The 16,540-nt window shown below is 49.7% G+C and overlaps 1 protein-coding gene across 1 annotated transcript; it reads left to right on the top strand.

Moving 5' to 3' along the window:
• Positions 1-4,890: 4,890 nt before the first annotated feature.
• Trib3 (tribbles pseudokinase 3) lies at positions 4,891-15,491 on the top strand. Its single transcript, XM_045156870.1, has 4 exons — positions 4,891-5,017; positions 5,405-5,692; positions 11,341-11,633; positions 14,336-15,491. Exons 2-4 carry the CDS (start codon positions 5,405-5,407, stop codon positions 14,805-14,807), a joined length of 1,053 nt encoding a protein of 350 aa, XP_045012805.1. The 5' UTR covers positions 4,891-5,017; the 3' UTR covers positions 14,808-15,491.
• The last annotated feature ends 1,049 nt before the right edge of the window (positions 15,492-16,540 follow it).

Here is a 16,540-nt window from a genome sequence, read left to right as displayed (position 1 = left end):
TTGGAAAACATTGACCTATTCCAACTGTTTCCTCTAACTTTTTCCAAAAAAAATTAATAATAAACTGAGTGTGGTGGCACATGTCTTTAATCCCAGCTCTTGGGAGGCAGAGGTAGGAGGATTGCCATGAGTTTGAGGCCACCCTGAGACTGCGTAGTGAAGTCCAGGTCAGCCTGAGCTAGAGTGAGAGCCTACCTCGAAAAAAAAAGAAAAAAGTTCACACTGGAAAGCTGGATGTGGAACCACATTCCTGCAATCCCAGCACTCTGGAGAGTTCCAGCAGCAGAGACAGGAGGATCAGAAACTCAAAGCCAGCCTCAGATGCATATTGAGTTTGAGACCAGCCTGAGCTAGATGAAACCTTGCTTCATAAAACAAACAGGCCAAGCCGGGCATGGTGGCGCACACCTTAAATCCCAGCACTAGGGAGGCAGAGGTAGGAGGATTGCCATGAGTTTGAGGCCACCCTGAGACTGCATAATGAATTCCAGGTCAGCCTGGGCTAGAGGGAGACTCTATCTCAGAAAACAACAACAACAACAAAAAGCACCAAAGGCTACAGAGATGGCTCAGTAGTCAAGGCACTTGCCTGCAAAGCCTAATGACCCAGGTTTGATTCTCCAATACCCATGTAAAGCCAGATACACAGTGGCACATACATCTGGAGTTTGTTTGCCATAGCTGGAGGCCCTGGTGTGCCCATCCTCTCTCTGTCTGTCTCTCTGTGCTTGCAAATAAATAAATAAAAATTTTAAAAAAAAAGAAAGAAAAAAACCAGAGCATACAAAACACAAAGTGAACCAAAAATGATTCAAAAATATGGCACTTAAAGATACTAGTATTAAAAGAACATATGAGCATGAAAAAAAGTTGAATGCTATTAACAGTTTTGGTTATCTGTTGCAAAATATGTTCAGTGTGTTAAAAAGGATAGATTTATAAAGCTATTTTTCTTTTGCTTTCCTTCAATGCACAACCAAAAAAAAAATTTTTTTAATTGTTTTTGTGAGAGAGTGTCAAGTAGCCCAGGACAGGGCTCAGGGGCACCAGCAGGACAAGTCAGATCCCAGAATCCTCCAGGGGACTCCAAAGGCTCTGATACATAAGGGGGCTGGCCCCCTGGGTTCCAGAACCAGAGGATCAAAGGTGACCCTGCCCTGCCTCCCTTCCACCTCTGTCTGAAGGTGTTATTTTTTTTTTTAATTTTTTTTGGTAATTTTTGTTTATTTATTTGAGAGAGACAGAGAGAGAGAGAGGGAGAGAGAATGGGCACGCCAGGGCCTCCAGCCACTGCAAACGAACTCCAGACGCATGTGCCCCCCTTGTGCGTCTGGCTAACGTGGGTCCTGGGGAGTTGAGCCTCGAACCGGGGTCCTTAGGCTTCACAGGCAAGGGCTTAACCGCTAAGCCATCTCTCCAGCCCTGAAGGAGTTATTTTTTGACACTGGTGAACTCAAATATCAGCCCCGACATGAGGCTTCCAAGGTAAGTGCTGGAGCCCTGGGGCTGGGCAGGGATGTTGTGCCTACGTTTGGCAGCACGACGGCTTCCTCCCCTGGGTGTGAGTCCCGTTAGGTCTCTCCTCCTGCAGCGTTCAGCATCTCCCTTCTACTCCCAAAGGCCTACATGCAGCACACACTGTTCTCAGTATTTTACTTATTTTCTCGTGGTACAGAGGATGAGCCCAAGGCCTTGTGTGTGCTAGACAGATGTTCTCTCACTAAGCTACAGCACCAGCTCTGCCACATCCCCTCCGTCCTTTAAAGAACATTTTAGGGGCTGGAGGGATGGCTTAGCTGTTAAGGCATTTGCCTGCAAAGCCAAAGGACCCAGGTTCGATTTTCCCAGGACCCACGTTAGCCAGATGCACAAGGGGGCGCACGCGTCTGGAGTTCGTTTGCAGTGGCTGGAGGCCCTGGTGAGGCCATTCTCTCTACCTATTTCTCCATCAAATAAATAAATAAAAATAAAGTATAATTTTGAAAAAGAACATTTTAGGATTAAGAACATTTTAGGATTTTTAAAAATATTTATTGGGCTGGAGAGATGGCTTAGCAGTTAAGGTGCACTAGCCTGCCAAACTGCAAGGACCCAGGTTCGATTCTGTAGGACCCATGTAAACCAGATGCACAAGTTGGTGCATGCTTCTGAAGTTTGTTTTCTGTGGCTGAAGGCCCTGGCGTGCCCATTCTCTCTCTCTGTCTCTCTCCCTCTCTCTCCCTCTCTCTCTTTCTCTCTCTGCTTCTTTCTCAAATATAAGTGAAAATAAAAATAAAGTAAAAAATATATTTATGTTAGCTGGGCTAGGTGGTACATGTCTTTAATCCAAGCACTCAGAAGGCAGAGGTAGGAGGATAGCCATGAGAGACTATAGAGTGAATTCCAGGTCAACCTGGGCTAGAGTGAAACCCTACCTCAAAAAAAATTTTTATTTTACTTGCAAGCAGAGAGAGACAGAGAGAATGGGAGCGCTAGGGCATCTAGCCACCGCAAATGAACTCCAGATGTATGCACCACCCTCTGTGTCTGGCTTTCTGTTGGTTCTGGAGAATCAAACCTCATCAACAGGCTCTCAACCACTGAGCCATCTCTCCAGCCTTTTTTGGGGGTGTGTGTGTATTGAGGTATGGTCTCACTCTAGCGCAGGCTGACCTGGAATCCACTTTGAACCTGAGGGTGGCCTCAAACTCTCAGCGATTCTCCTACGTCTGCTTCCTGAGTGCTGGGATTAAAGGCGTGCGCCAGCACACCCTTTCTTTATTTCTTTTTCCTTTTCAATTTTTTTTTATTAACAACTTCCATGATTGTAAACAATATCCCATGGTAATGTCCTCCCTTCCCCCACTTTCCCCTTTGAAACTCCATTCTCCATCATATCCCCTCCCCCTCTCAATCAGTCTCTCTTTTATTTTGATATCATGATCTTTTTTTCCTATTATGATGGTCTTGTGTAGGTAGTGTCAGGCACTGCGAGGTCATGGATATCCAGGCTATTTTGTGTCTGGGTGGAACACATTGTAAGGAGTCCTACCTTCCTTTGGCTCTTACATTCTTTCTGCCACCTCTTCTGCAATAGACCCTGAGCCTTGAAAGGTGTGGCTATCTTCATTTCTGAACTCTGTCACTTCACAATTGTAACTGTCTTTCCCAAGAGTGACCCAGACCACCCATCCCAATTACCACTTCTCTGGAATGGTCCAGGCCCTGAGGCAAGGTGGATGGCCCTGCAGCGGAAGAATTGTAAGGCCTCCACTGCCCCCCTGAGTACTCCTAGTCTATAAGGGAGTTGCTTCCTACCTGCCTGGTCAGAGAGAACCCTTCTCGGCTTTCCCCAATAAAGCCTATCTCTGCTGTTGGTCTGAGTGTTTTCTGGTTTCCTGCTTTTTTCCCCTAACACACAGTAGTAAACACTCTTAGCCACTGGGCCATCTCTCCAGCCCCAGACATGTTAGTTTCTTCCTTCCTTCCTTCCTCCCATTCTCCCTCCCTCTCTCTTTTTTTCCCCTGGGGTAGGGTCTCACTGTAGACCAGGCTGACCTGGAACTCACTTTGTACTCCCAGGCTGGCCTCAAACTCACAGAGATCCTCCCATCTCTGCCTCCTGAGTGTTGGGATTAAAGAAATGTACCCCCATACCCTCTAGAACATGTAAGTTTTGAGACAAGTCTCCAATACGAAGCCAGCCCAGGCAGTGACCAAACTACTGATCCTCTTGCCTGAGCCTCTGACTACAGATGCGTCCTGAGCGGGCAAATGTAATGTAATGCAAATATAAGTGTAAATGCGTTATTGCCCTCAACAACCCTATGACTGTTCTGGGCCCATGTTTTGGCGGGCAGAATTGAAGTTGGGTTTCCTTTGTGTAGGGGAGAAGATTGTTTTGTTTCGGGCATGCTGGACAAGTGCTCTAGCATCGAGCCACACCCCCAACCCAGGCAGAGAAAGCGAATTTCTTCTTCTTCTTTTTTTTTTTTTTTTTGGTTTTTCGAGGTAGGGTCTCACTCTGGCTCAGGCTGACCTGGAATTCACTATGTAGTCTCAGGGTGGCCTCGAACTCTCAGCGATCCTCCTACCTCTGCCTCCCGAGTGCTGGGATTAAAGGCGTGCGCCACCATGCCCGGCTTCTTCTTTTTTTAAAAAAAATATTTTATTCCTATTTATTTGAGAGAGAAAGAGAGACAGAATGGCGTGCCAGGGCCTCTATTCACTGCAAACAAACTCCAGATGCGTATGCCACCTTGCGCATGAGTCTTACTTGGGTCCTGGGGAATCCAACCTGGGTCCTTTGGCTTTGCAGACAAACGCCTTAACCACTAAGCCATCTCTCCAGTGATTTTGTTTCTGAGCAGCAGGGGTGTGTGCAGAGGTGGGTGCACACTTGGAAGGATGGCTCTCAGAAGGCTGGAGAAGGATGCGAGTAGTTTTGCAGTATTGTAGCCAGACCGAAAAGGTAGATTGTTATTCCCATTTCATAGGTGGGGAAACTGAGACTCATAAAAGATTCACATGCAGGGCGTGGTGGCGCACGCTTTTAATCCCAGCACTTGCATTTAGGAGGCAGAGGTAGGAGGATCGCCGTGAGTTCGAGGCCACCTGAGACTCCATAGTGAATTCCAGGTCAGCCTGGGCCAGAGTGAGACCCTACCTCAAAAAAAAAAAAAAAGATTCACATGATAGACAGAGTCAAAGGCTAACGTCTGCAATCAAAATAGAGGCTTCCGCTGGCGGGCGGGAGAGGCCCTGGGGCGAGGGGCAGGGGGTGGGCCAGGCTGGGGAGGCGGGGCCCGGGATGGTGCAATCCCGCGCAGCCCGGCGTCAGGCGGCGGCGGCGGCGGATTAGCTCAGGTTTACATCAGCCCGGCGGGCAGCGGCACCGCGGAGCCCGGCGCCCTCGAGACACTCGCGGAGGAGGCGGCGGAGGTTCCCCCACGAGTCTGCTGCCAGGGGCCGGGTGCGGGAGCTGGCCGGGGACCCCGAGATCACCGCAGCGGAGACCCGCGTGGATTCCCAGGACAAGGTACCTGGCGGGGGACGGCAGAGTGGACCTCCCCGAGCCTGGCAAGCTGGAGGGGCGGCCGGGCACAGGGTGCATGGGGAGCCCGCGGGCGAAGTCTGCATGTTGCATGCTCGCTCTTTCTCTCTCCGAACATACTTTCTGCGGTTGGGGGCGCCGGGGTCCGGGGGCCCCCTGGGTCTCCAGCGTTTGTGGCGCTCGCGGTGTGTACAGGCCTCCAACTAACGTTCCTCCTGTCTCCCCAGTGCTGGTATTACAGAGGGTCCTCACTGTGCCTGGCCTTCCTTATTGCATGTTTGCATTTGGGAGCAAAGCATCGAGTGAACTTCAGTGTGGAGCCAACTCTGATGTGTCCTGGTTGTTCCTGCTTCTCTTCCTGTCCCTCTCTAGATGCGAACCTCCTCTCTGGCCACTCCTGCTGGTGTCCCCTGCAAGAAGAAAAGGTCGAACGGTGACTCACCTGCTGAGGGTCCCATCCTGAAACCTGCTCGAAGTGAGCCCCGGCCCAGGCCTCCCCCTTGCCCGTCGCCTCTGAACTCTTCCCCTACTCCAGACACTGCATCGTCTGCTGTGGGCCCTGCTTCCCGGCTGGGGCCTTATGTCCTCCTGGAGCCAAAGGAGGGTACCCGGACCTACCGGGCCCTGCACTGCCCATCAGGCGTGGAGTATACCTGCAAGGTATGTCCCAAAGGCGCACCCAAGCATCCCAGGGGCCTGCAAAGGGTCTGGGCACCAGAGGATTGCCAGGAGCCTGATACTTAATGCTGTTTGTTTATTGTTGTGCATTTATTTATTTATTTATGGGGGGCGGGGAGAAGCAGCCAGAGAAGCCCTAGCTGGGACCAGAGAGGTAAAGGTTGTGGGACCTTCATAGCTTAGATCTATAGGCTTCATACCGTGATAAATGACACCAGGTACCGTAGGATCCACGGGAGGACTGCAAAGCCCTCAGAAGTGTGTCTGTCTCCAAAGCCTGAGTAGGAGTTGGTGGATGTGTGATAAGGGGTTGGGGTGGGGGGAGGTTGTGCAAAGACCCACATGAAAAGGAACTTGTACTGTCCCTAGGGGTGTGCAGGAGAGGGCGGGAGATGAGGGCTGGCCACAGCCGCTCCTGGAAGCACGAGGAAGGAACTCTCACTGGGCTGGGAGCCACTGAAAATGTTTGCACTGCAGAAGGACAAGGCACGGCAGGACATCAGAACTTCTGGTTGCTGGGAAGGTGGCTCAGCGGGCAGTTCAGATCCTTGGCACTGAAATCCTGGCACTGAGGAGGTGGAGACAAGATGATCCCTCAGGCTTGCTGCCCAGCCAGGCTAGTGAATTGGCAAGCTCCAGGTTCAGTGAGAGACTCTGGCTTAAAACTATGGTGGTGGCACACACACCTTTAATCCCAACACTCAGGAGGCAAAGGTAGGAAGATGGAGCTGAGTTTGAGGCCAGCCTGAGACTACAGAGTGAGTTCAAGGTTAGCCTGGGCTAGAGGGAGACCCTACCTTGAAAAGAACAAAACAAACAATGATGGAGAGCAATTAAGATACCTTAGGTTAGCTGGGCATGGTGGCATACACCTTTAATCCTAGAACTCAGGAGGCAGAGGTAGGAGGATCGCCATGAGTTCGAGGCCAGCCTGAGACTACAGACTGAGTTCCAGATCAGCCTGAGCTAGAGTAAGAACCTATCTTGAATAAAAAAAAAGATACCTTATGTTGACCTCTGACCTCCACATGCATGAACACATGTGCATTCACATCCATATGCCACACACACACACATGTACATCCACCATGCTGCAAAATTTTTTTTTCTTGGGATTCTGAGATGATGGGGCCTAACCTATGGCTGCTTCACACATAGGAAAACTGAGGTCATGTGTGCTGTCACATAGCAGTGAGCCTGGCATCCAGGATATGATAAGGGCTAGAGAAATCTGAGGATTCCTGAGAGAAACCTGGAAAGACAAGATCAAACACTGGCGGCTCACAGCACGAAAGGAAGGGGATGAGAGCAGGAACGCTGTTGGTTGCCCAGGGCGCATAGTCTCTCTTACTCTTTATGCAACTCCACCAGCTCCTTATGCTTCTTGGGCCCATTTTTAAAAAAATATTTATTTGGGAGAGTGTGAGAGAGAGAAGGAGTGTGCCAGGGCCTCCTGCAAACAAACTCCAGATGCAAATGCCACCTTGTGCATTTGGCTTTACATGGGTTCCGAGGAGTTGAATCAGGGTCCTTAGGCTTCCCAGGCAAGCACCTTAACTGCTAAGTCATCTCTCCAGCCCTTAGTAAGACTGTTTTGTTCTTTTTAAAAATATTTATCTATGAGAGAGAGAAGAATGAGTGTACCTGGGCCTTCTGCCACTGCAAAAGAACTCCAGATGCGTGAGCCACTTTATGCATTTATGTGGCTTTACCTGGGTACTAGGGAATCAAATCCAGGCCAGCACCATTAACCAATGAGCCATCTTTTCAGCTCTCCCACCCCCTTTTTTTTGAGGTAGGGTCTCATTCTAACCCAGGCTGACCTGTAATTCATTCTGTGGCCCAGACTGACCTTGAACCCATGGTGACCCTTCTACTCCAGCCTCCAGAGTACTAGGATTAAAAGCATGAGCCACTATACTGGCTTTTTTTTTATTTTTTATTTTTATTTTTTGTTTATTTTGTCTTATTTATTTAAGAGTGACAGGGAGAGAGGGAGAGAGAGAGCGAGAGAATGGGCGCGCCAGGGCCTCCAGCCACTGCAAATGAACTCCAGACATGTGTGCCACCTTGTGCATCTGGCTAACATGGGTTCTGGGGAATCGATCCTTGAACCGGGGTCCTTAGGCTTCACAGGCAAGCTCTTAATCACTAAGCCATCTCTCCAGCCCTTTTTTATTTTTTGATTAAAAAAATTTTTTTAGAGAGAGAGAGAATTGGCACCCCAGGGCCTCAGCCATGCAATCAAACTCCAGATGCATGCACCATCTAGTGGGCATGTGCAACTTTGCGCTTGCCTCACCTTTGTGCATCTGGCTTATGTGGGATCTGGAGAGTCAAACATTGATCCTTAGGCTTTTCAGGCAAGCACCTTAACCACTAATCCATCTCTCCAGCCCTATTTAAAAAAAATTTTTTTTTTTTGGTTTTTCAAGGTAGGGTCTCACTCTGGCTCAGGCTGACCTGGAATTCACTATGTAGTCTCAGGGTGGCCTTGAACTCACAGCAATCCTCCTATGTCTACCTCCCAAGTACTGGGATTTAAGGCATGTGCCAGGCTGGAGGGTTAACAGTTAAGGCATTTGCCCGCAAAGCCAAAGGACCCAGGTTTGATTCCCCAGTACCCACATTAGCCAGATGCACAAGGGGGCACATGCATCTGGAGTTTGTTTGTAGTGGCTGGAGGCCCTGGTGCGCCCATTCTCTCTCTCTCTCTTTTCCCCTTTTCTCTGTCAAATAAATAAATAAATAAAAATTAAAAAAATAGGGGCTGAAGAGATGGCTTAGTGGTTAAGGACTTGCCTGCAAAGCCAAAGGACCAAAATTCAGTTCCCTAGTACCCACGTAAAGCCAGATGCATAAGGTGGCGCATGTGTCTGGAGTTTATTTGCGGTGGCTGCAGGCCCTGGGATGCCAATTCTCTCTTTCTGTCTCTGTCTCTCTCAAATAAATAAAATATTTAAAAAAAACTGAAACATAAGCTGGGTGTGGTGGCACACGCCTTTAATCCCAGCACTCAGGAGACAGAGGTAGGAGGATCACTGTGAGAGTTCAAGGCCTTCCTGAGACTACATCGTGAATTCCAGGTCAGCCTGAGTAGAGTGAGACCCTACCTCAAAAAACAAACAAACAAAAAAAGAAACAGCCAGGTGTGGTGGCTCACACCTTTAATCCCAGCACTTGGGAGGCAGAGGTAGGAGGATCGCCATAAATTTGAGGCCAACCTGAGACTACACAGTGAATTCCAGGTCAGCCTGAGCTAGAGTGAGACCTTACCTCAGAGTAGGGGTTGGGGGGAAATTTAAACACAATAGCCTCTGACTCAGGGGCATGGCTGTGCATGAGTCCCTGTGGGTCTGAGAAAAATAAAAACATAAAGTAAAAAATATATATATATATATATATATATATACACATATACATACATACATACATATATATGTGAATATATATATATTCAAATAACATGCAAGTTCAAAGTCAAACCAACCAAAGTTACCATACCAGCTCTGCCACTGATGAGTTCTGTGGCTTCTAACTAATCACTCTCCTTTTCTGAACTTAGTTTTATTGCCAGTAAAATGAGACCTGCCTTCCAGATATGTGTTTAATGTCTATAAACCTCAAGCACATTTCCCATGAGACTTGCCACTCTCTCCATATGTCCCTGTCCCTTTGCCCACCCATGCTGGCCACATTAACCCTTACCAGCACTTCAGAAGCAGAATGAGCTCTTCATTGCATGAGGGCCTGTGCATGGCCATACCCCAGCCTGGGACACTCATCCCACTGGCATCTAAACCATTTAATCAATTTGCCAGTGTCACTTTTTAAAATAAGTGCTCCCTTCTAAAATACTAGTCCATAATATGTTCATACAATAAAGTCCTCAATTTAAAAAAATAATGGGAGTGGAAAGATAGCTTGGTGGTTAAGGCACTTGCCCGGGAAGCCTAAGGACCCAGGTTTAATTCCCCAGCACTCACGTTAGTTAGCCAGATGCACAAGGTGACCCATGTGTCTGGAGTTTCTCTCTCTCTCTCTCTTTTTTTTTTTCCCTTTTCGAAGTAGGTTCCTTCTCTAGCCCAGGCTAACCTGGAATTCACTCTGTAGTCTTAGGGTGGCCTTGAACTCACAGCAATTCTCCTACCTCTGCCTCCCAAGTGCTGGGGTTAAGGGCGTGAGCCACCACTCCTTGCTGGAGTTATCTTGTAGTGGCTGGAGGCCCTGGTGCATGCATCCTCTCTCTCTCAAACAAATAAATAAATATTTTAAAATTTTTTAGAGAGAAAGAGACAGAGAGAGAGAATTGTCACACCAGGGCCTCAGCCACTGTAATCAAACTCCAGACGTTTGAGCCACCTACTGGGCATGTGCGACCTTGCCCTTGCTTCATCTTTGTGTGTCTGGCTCACATGGGATCTGGAGAATTGAACCTGGGTCCTTAGGCTTTTCAGGCAGTGACTTAACTGCTAAGCCATCTCTCTAGGCCTAACATATTTTAAAATATTACTGGCTGGAGAGATAGATCAGTGGTTAAAGGCATTTTCTGGCAAAGCCTGGCAGCCCAGGTTTGAGTCTTCAGTACTAACAAGGTGGTGCAGCACTTTGCAGTGGCAGGAGCGTACACGCACGCACTCTCTCAAATAGACTAAAATGCTTAAAGGAAGACACTATTCCACACTTACCTAGCATATTCAAGGCCCTGGGTTTGAGCTCCACCACTGCAAACCAAACTGAAACATGCTAACATCTCTCCTGGTCCTTCTGGCAGACCTGCAGGCATCGTGAGGAGTTAGTCTGCGGCCTTGCTCAGGCTGTCCCCTCCCTGTGCTGGAGTGTGGGCAGCTGGGCAGGGCTTGTAGGTGAGCACCCTGCGCTGGCTGCAGGGGAGAAAGGAGGCCTTGGGGGTAGCCTTTGCCTTACCTCTTTTGGGTCCCTCCTGCCTCTGGGGGTGACTTTTTTTTTTTTCTGTTTGGCTTATACTTTGTGTTCAATTCTCTGGGGCTTAAGTCCACTGGGCAGCAGTTCAGCTCCCAGAGTGAGTGCTTAGGGTCCAGTCCCAGGGTGATGCTAGCTAGCTCTTTGGCCTCTGTTCCCTCTCCTGTGAAATGGCTTGAGTCAGCTCCTCACAGGGCTGTTGAGTTGAGTGACTTAGCATGAAAAGCCTTGGCATGTGTTGCACACAGTAGTGTCTAAAGGACAGGCTGACATCACACAAGGTGGCGCAGGTGTCTGGAGTTCGTTTGCAATAGCTAGAGGCCCTGGCACAGCCATTCTCTCTCTGCCTTTCTTGCTGTCTTGCTCTCTCTCTTTAAAATATATTTAACTAATTAATTTATTTGAGATAAAGAGGGAGAGAGAGAATATGGGTGCGCCAGGGCCTCCAACCACTGCAAACGAACTCCAGACACACACGCCCCCTTGTGCCTCTGGCTTACGTTGGGTCCTGGAGAATCAAACCGGGATCCTTTGGCTTTGCTGGCAAGCGCCTTAACTGTTAAGCCATTTCTCCAACCTTCGCTCTCTTAAATAAATCAATAAGAAGAAAAGGGCAGGCTGTGCCTACTTGCCAGGCTAGCCGGGCTTCCCAGGTCCCCAGCTGTGCTCACCCTCTGCTCTGCCCACAGGTGTACCCGGCCTGCGAGGCTAGGGCAGTGCTGGAGCCCTATGCACGACTGCCCACCCACGAGCACGTCGCCAGGCCCACCGAGATCCTGCTGGGCACCCAGCTCCTCTACACCTTCTTTGCCCAGAGCCACGGGGACCTGCATAGCCTGGTGCGTGACCGACGCTGTGTTCCCGAGCCCGAGGCCATGGTGCTTTTCAGGCAGATGGCTGCTGCCCTGGCGCACTGCCATCAGCACGGCCTAGTCCTGCGTGATCTCAAACTGTGTCGCTTTGTGTTCGCCAACTGTGAGAGGTGAGTGTGACTTCAGAAACACACCTGAGAGGTGGGCCATGGTGGGGAAACTGAGGCCCAGGAAGGCAGAATAAGTTAGAATATGTGCTTAGCAGGTGCAAAGCCCTGGGTTCAATCACTAGTGGAAGGAAGGAAGGAAGGAAGGAAGGAAGGAAGGAAGGAAGGAAGGAAGGAAGGGAGGGAGGAAAGGGAGAGAGAAAGGGAGACACAGAGAGAGAGACCTAGTACCACTGCCTGGGCTACATCTGACTCTGTGCTTTTGGAAGCCCCTTGGAGAAGAGCATTGTGGTCGTGATAGTTACAATAGCTGATAGTGATACAGAGCGGCACTGTGTTCTCTGACTTGGCCTGGACTCTGACCAATAGGAAGTAGGTACTGCTATTATCCCGAATGATAGCTAAGCAGCCTAAGGCCCAGAGAGTCAAGGAGATAGTCCAAGGTTCAATTCCCCGGTATCCATGTAAAGCCAGATGCACAAGGTGGTGCATGCATCTGGAGTTCGTTTGCATTGGCTACCGGCCCTGGTACACCCATTCTCTCTCACCTCTTTTTCTCTCTCTCTCAAATAAGTAAATAAATAAAAATATTAAAAAATAAAATAAAACAACATAGAATAAAAATTAAATTTAAAAACAGGCTGGTGAAATGGCTCAGTGGTTGACAGTGCTTGCTTGAAAAACCTGACAGCCTTTAATCCCAGCACTGGGGAGGCAGAGGCTATCCCGAGACTACAAAGTGAATTCCAGGTCAGCCTGAGCTAGATAGAGGGAGCCCCTACCTTGAAAAACCAAAAACCGCTGGGCGTGGTGGCGCATGCCTTCAATCCCAGCACTTGGGAGGCAGCCATAGAAGGATCACCGTGAGTTCAAGGCTACCCGGAGATTACGTAGTGAATTCCAGGTCAGCCTGGGTTAGGGTGAGACCTTACCTTGAGAAACAAAATAACAGCAACAAAAGCAAACAAACAAAAAAAGAGCACCCATCAGTTACTTTGTATGTTTGGATTTGACTGGTATGTTCAGTTAGACTGAGATGGAAGTGGGGCTGGGGTCTGTGGCTTGGTGGTAAAGTGTTGCTGTGGCCACTGGGTTTGATCCCTAGCACTGGAAACAAGAGATTAAGTAGCGATTGTAAATGACAGATAACACAGGTTAATGTCTCCTCCCATCCCCCACATACATTTATCACCCCCCTACCCTTATGTTTTTTTTTTTAAATTTTTAATTTATTTATTTGAGAGTGACAGACACAGCAAGAAAGACAGATAGAGGGAGAGAGAGAGAATGGGCGCGCCAGGGCTTCCAGCCACTGCAAACGAACTCCAGACACGTGCGCCCCCTTGTGCATCTGGCTAACATGGGACCTGGGGAACCGAGCCTCGAACCGGGGTCCTTAGGCTTCACAGGCAAGTGCTTAACTGCTAAGCCATCTCTCCAGCCCCCCTTATGTTTTTTGACAAGAGCTAGTGTAGTCCAGACACTTAGGGAAGAGGCAGCCCTGGCTCTAAGTAGGTAGACCAGTGTTCCCACAGCAGCCTGGGGAGCTGTACAATGGCATCTTGCACACAGTTTGTAGCGAGGTTGAGTGAGCTGAGCCAGGGCTCAGAACCCGCCTGTGCCGTGGTTAGCCTAGCATTCTGCCACGTGTGGCACACTTCCTATTCCTTCTTTTATTACAGACTCTCTCCTCCCAAAGTTTGCTTCTGGTTTAAGAGAAATTTTACCCGTTCAGCCTCCTCCCAGAGACACTTGGAAATGTGTCCCTCTGGGAATGTCAGTTTGCAGGTGATTGCTCTGTCATTTTGAGAAACACTTTAACTTCCCCATCTGTGAAACAGATCTCACAGGGCTGGCTCACGTGTCAACCACCCAGCAGGCACTGGGGCAGTGGGCACTGCTGTGGTGCAGGGTTCTAGGCAGGACCTTGTAAGACCCCCAGAATGAGGACCCCAGGCTCTGCCCGGAAATGGCGACACCCCAAATCACTCACGAGAAACGGTCTTGATGCAAACAGCAAGAGGATTTTTATTCCACGCGCGCTGGGGCCCACAGTCGTACACCGCGCAGGGGTAGAGGACTTCAGAGCGCCGAATGCAGGAACGGGACAGTTTTTATAGGGTTTCTAACAAAGCCTGTGCATTAGACCAATCATTTTTTTAATATCAGGAGCCCGCAGGGTGCGAGCCAGTCAGTTTGTGCCACTCCATAGTTTCTAAGCCAATTAGTTTAATTTGTTCAAGCTCCTCGTGGACCAAATCAGTCTCTTATGACCTTGGTGGTCAGCATTTGCGCAGGTCCTTGGGTGGGAGTAGCAGAGTGTGGTATCAGTCTCCTATGACCTTGGAGATCAGCATTTGCGCAGGTCCTTGGGTGGGAGTAGCAGAGTGTGGTATCAGTCTCCTATGACCCTGGTGGTCTGAGGCAGGCTACTAAGGCTTACGGTGCAAGCTATTTACAGAAACCAAATAAGTGGTTCACTTCATTACTCATCCTTGAGGGCTATCTCATGCCCTTTTTACCTAGTTTTATATTAGGAGCAGGCTCTGATATAATGAGAAGAGGGATTCTTGCTTCCAACAGAGAGTAAAGCCTGGAGTTTGAGGTATGCAGGGGCCCGCTTAAGCTCCCTTTGGAGCGTGATAGTATTTCTGGGCTTCTGAATTTTTGGGCCTTTCAACCTGACCCTCCTGTTTCTGCCCCAGAACGAAGCTGGTGCTGGAGAACCTGGACGATGCCTGTGTGCTGACTGGACCCGATGACTCCCTGTGGGACAAACATGCATGCCCCGCCTACGTGGGACCCGAGATCCTCAGCTCCCGGCCTACCTATTCTGGCAAGGCAGCTGATGTCTGGAGCCTAGGTGTGGCACTCTTCACCATGCTGGCTGGCCACTACCCCTTCCAGGACTCGGAACCTGTCCTGCTTTTTGGCAAAATTCGTCGAGGAACCTATGCCCTGCCCGAGGGCCTGTCCGCTCCTGCCCGCTGCATGATCCGCTGCCTTCTTCGGAGGGAGCCCTCGGAGCGGCTTTCAGCCCCCGGCATCCTGCTGCACCCCTGGCTGCGGGCGGGCCCAGTCACTTCGCCATCCCACCGTGTTGAGGCTGACCAGCTGGTCCCTGATGGGCCAGGGCTGGAGGAAGAGGAGGAAGGGGAGATGGGACTGTATGACTAGGGCCACTCTACTGCCCCTCTGGGCTGAACCCAACTTTAAGTGCCTTGTAGGAGGGAGAAGGGTCAGCACCCTGAGAGTGCTGGATGCACCCCTGTACTCTGTGTGTGGGTGCTTGCTGGGTACCAAGCCCTGTTCTAGGTGCTGGGAATGCAACACAGAGCAAGGTATACCAGATATCTTTCTGGCAGAGCTGACAGACTGCCACATGCCCCCAGTGTCTGTCCTGGCATAGTTCATACCAAAGATGGCCTCTACTTGGCTGGTGGCAGGCCCCTGTCTACAGCCTGGTTCTCTCCCCTAACAACTCGGCTGTCTTGAGTCTTGTCCTTGTAGAGAAAGGAGCTGCAGGCCTGCCTCCCCATCAGTAAGGACCACAAGCCTGGTTGGGGCTGGTACTGTGCTGCTAATCAGGCCTCCTGTGGCCCAGGGATCAGGCCAGAAGAACAAGACCCCAGCATGAGGTTGGATCTCATCTGGCTCAAGGAATGAAGGTTCAGGCCTGTCCACCCCAGTCACTCCCAACTGGGACATCAAGGCTGAGGGCAGGACTATTAGGCAGAGACTCCCACAGCTTCACAGAAAGTCTCAGGCCCTGTTTGTTCTGGGGAATCCCAACCCCCAGGACCACTGTCAGTGTGATGACTTTTGTTCCGTGAATAAATATTTTCACCACGTGCCTCACAAGAGAGTTGTGCAATAGTGATGGTTCTCTAGGAGAGTTCTTCTGTAGTCTTCTAACACCCTTGTTAGTCTTCTCTGTGTCCAACACTGGCCCCACCATGAAGGCTAAACACCTCTCAACCCTAGCTGAGTGGCTGGTGAGATATTCTGCACCCCTTTGATCTTCCTTCACAAGCCCAGTGTATCAGCTGTCTTCTCATTGCTGGGACAGAATATCAGAAAGAGAAAAGGTTGGTGGGGAGGGGAGGAAAGTTTTAGTTTACAGTCCCAGGTTACAACCCATCACGGTGGGGAAGGCATGGTGGCAGGGGCTTGGAGCAGAGCTGGTCACATTCAGCCCACAGTGAGGAAGCAGAGAGTGATGACAGCTGCTGCTCACCCTGCTCCCTCCTTTTTGTACAGTCCAGGTCCCCAGCCCATGGCATGATGTCAGCCACATTTAAGGTGAGTCTTCCCACCCAATTAACTTAAGAAAATCTCTCACAAACTCTCAACTAACTATACAGTCCCCTACAGGAGTTTCTAGGTCCTCTCAAGGTGATAGTCAATATAAACCATCACATCCAGTTTCCATCTAAGTCAAGAGTTGAGGGTATAGCTCGGTGGTAAAGGTACCTGTCTAGCATACTCAGGGCTTTGGATTCCGTCCTCTAGACTGGAAAGAAAAGTGGAATAACAGGGCTGGAGAGATGACTTAGTGATTAAGGCACTTGCCTGCAAAGCCAAAGGACCCAGGTTCAATTCCCCAGGATCCATGTAAGCCAGATGCACAAGGTGGCGCATGTGTCTGGAGTTCGTTTGCAGTGGCTGGAGGCCCTGGTGTGCCCATTCTGTGTGTGTGTGTGTGTGTGTGTGTGTGTGTGTGTGTGCCTCTTTTTCTTTCTCTTAAATAAATAAATAATATGTTCTGCATAAAGCCAGAAGCCAACGGCCAGGGTGGACCTTAGGGTTGGCCAGTCTAGCTCTCAAAGCTGTTGGTAAAGCTGCCTGCTTTCTTGACTCCTTCTGCCCTCTGCTCTATTGCCCCCAGAGACAGCTGACATAATGGTGAC

This window comes from Jaculus jaculus, chromosome 8 (assembly GCF_020740685.1).
Source record: "Jaculus jaculus isolate mJacJac1 chromosome 8, mJacJac1.mat.Y.cur, whole genome shotgun sequence".
NCBI classification, from domain to species: domain Eukaryota; kingdom Metazoa; phylum Chordata; class Mammalia; order Rodentia; family Dipodidae; genus Jaculus; species Jaculus jaculus.
Note: the sequence above shows the minus strand (reverse complement) of the source record. Positions and strands in the feature narration are given on the sequence as shown.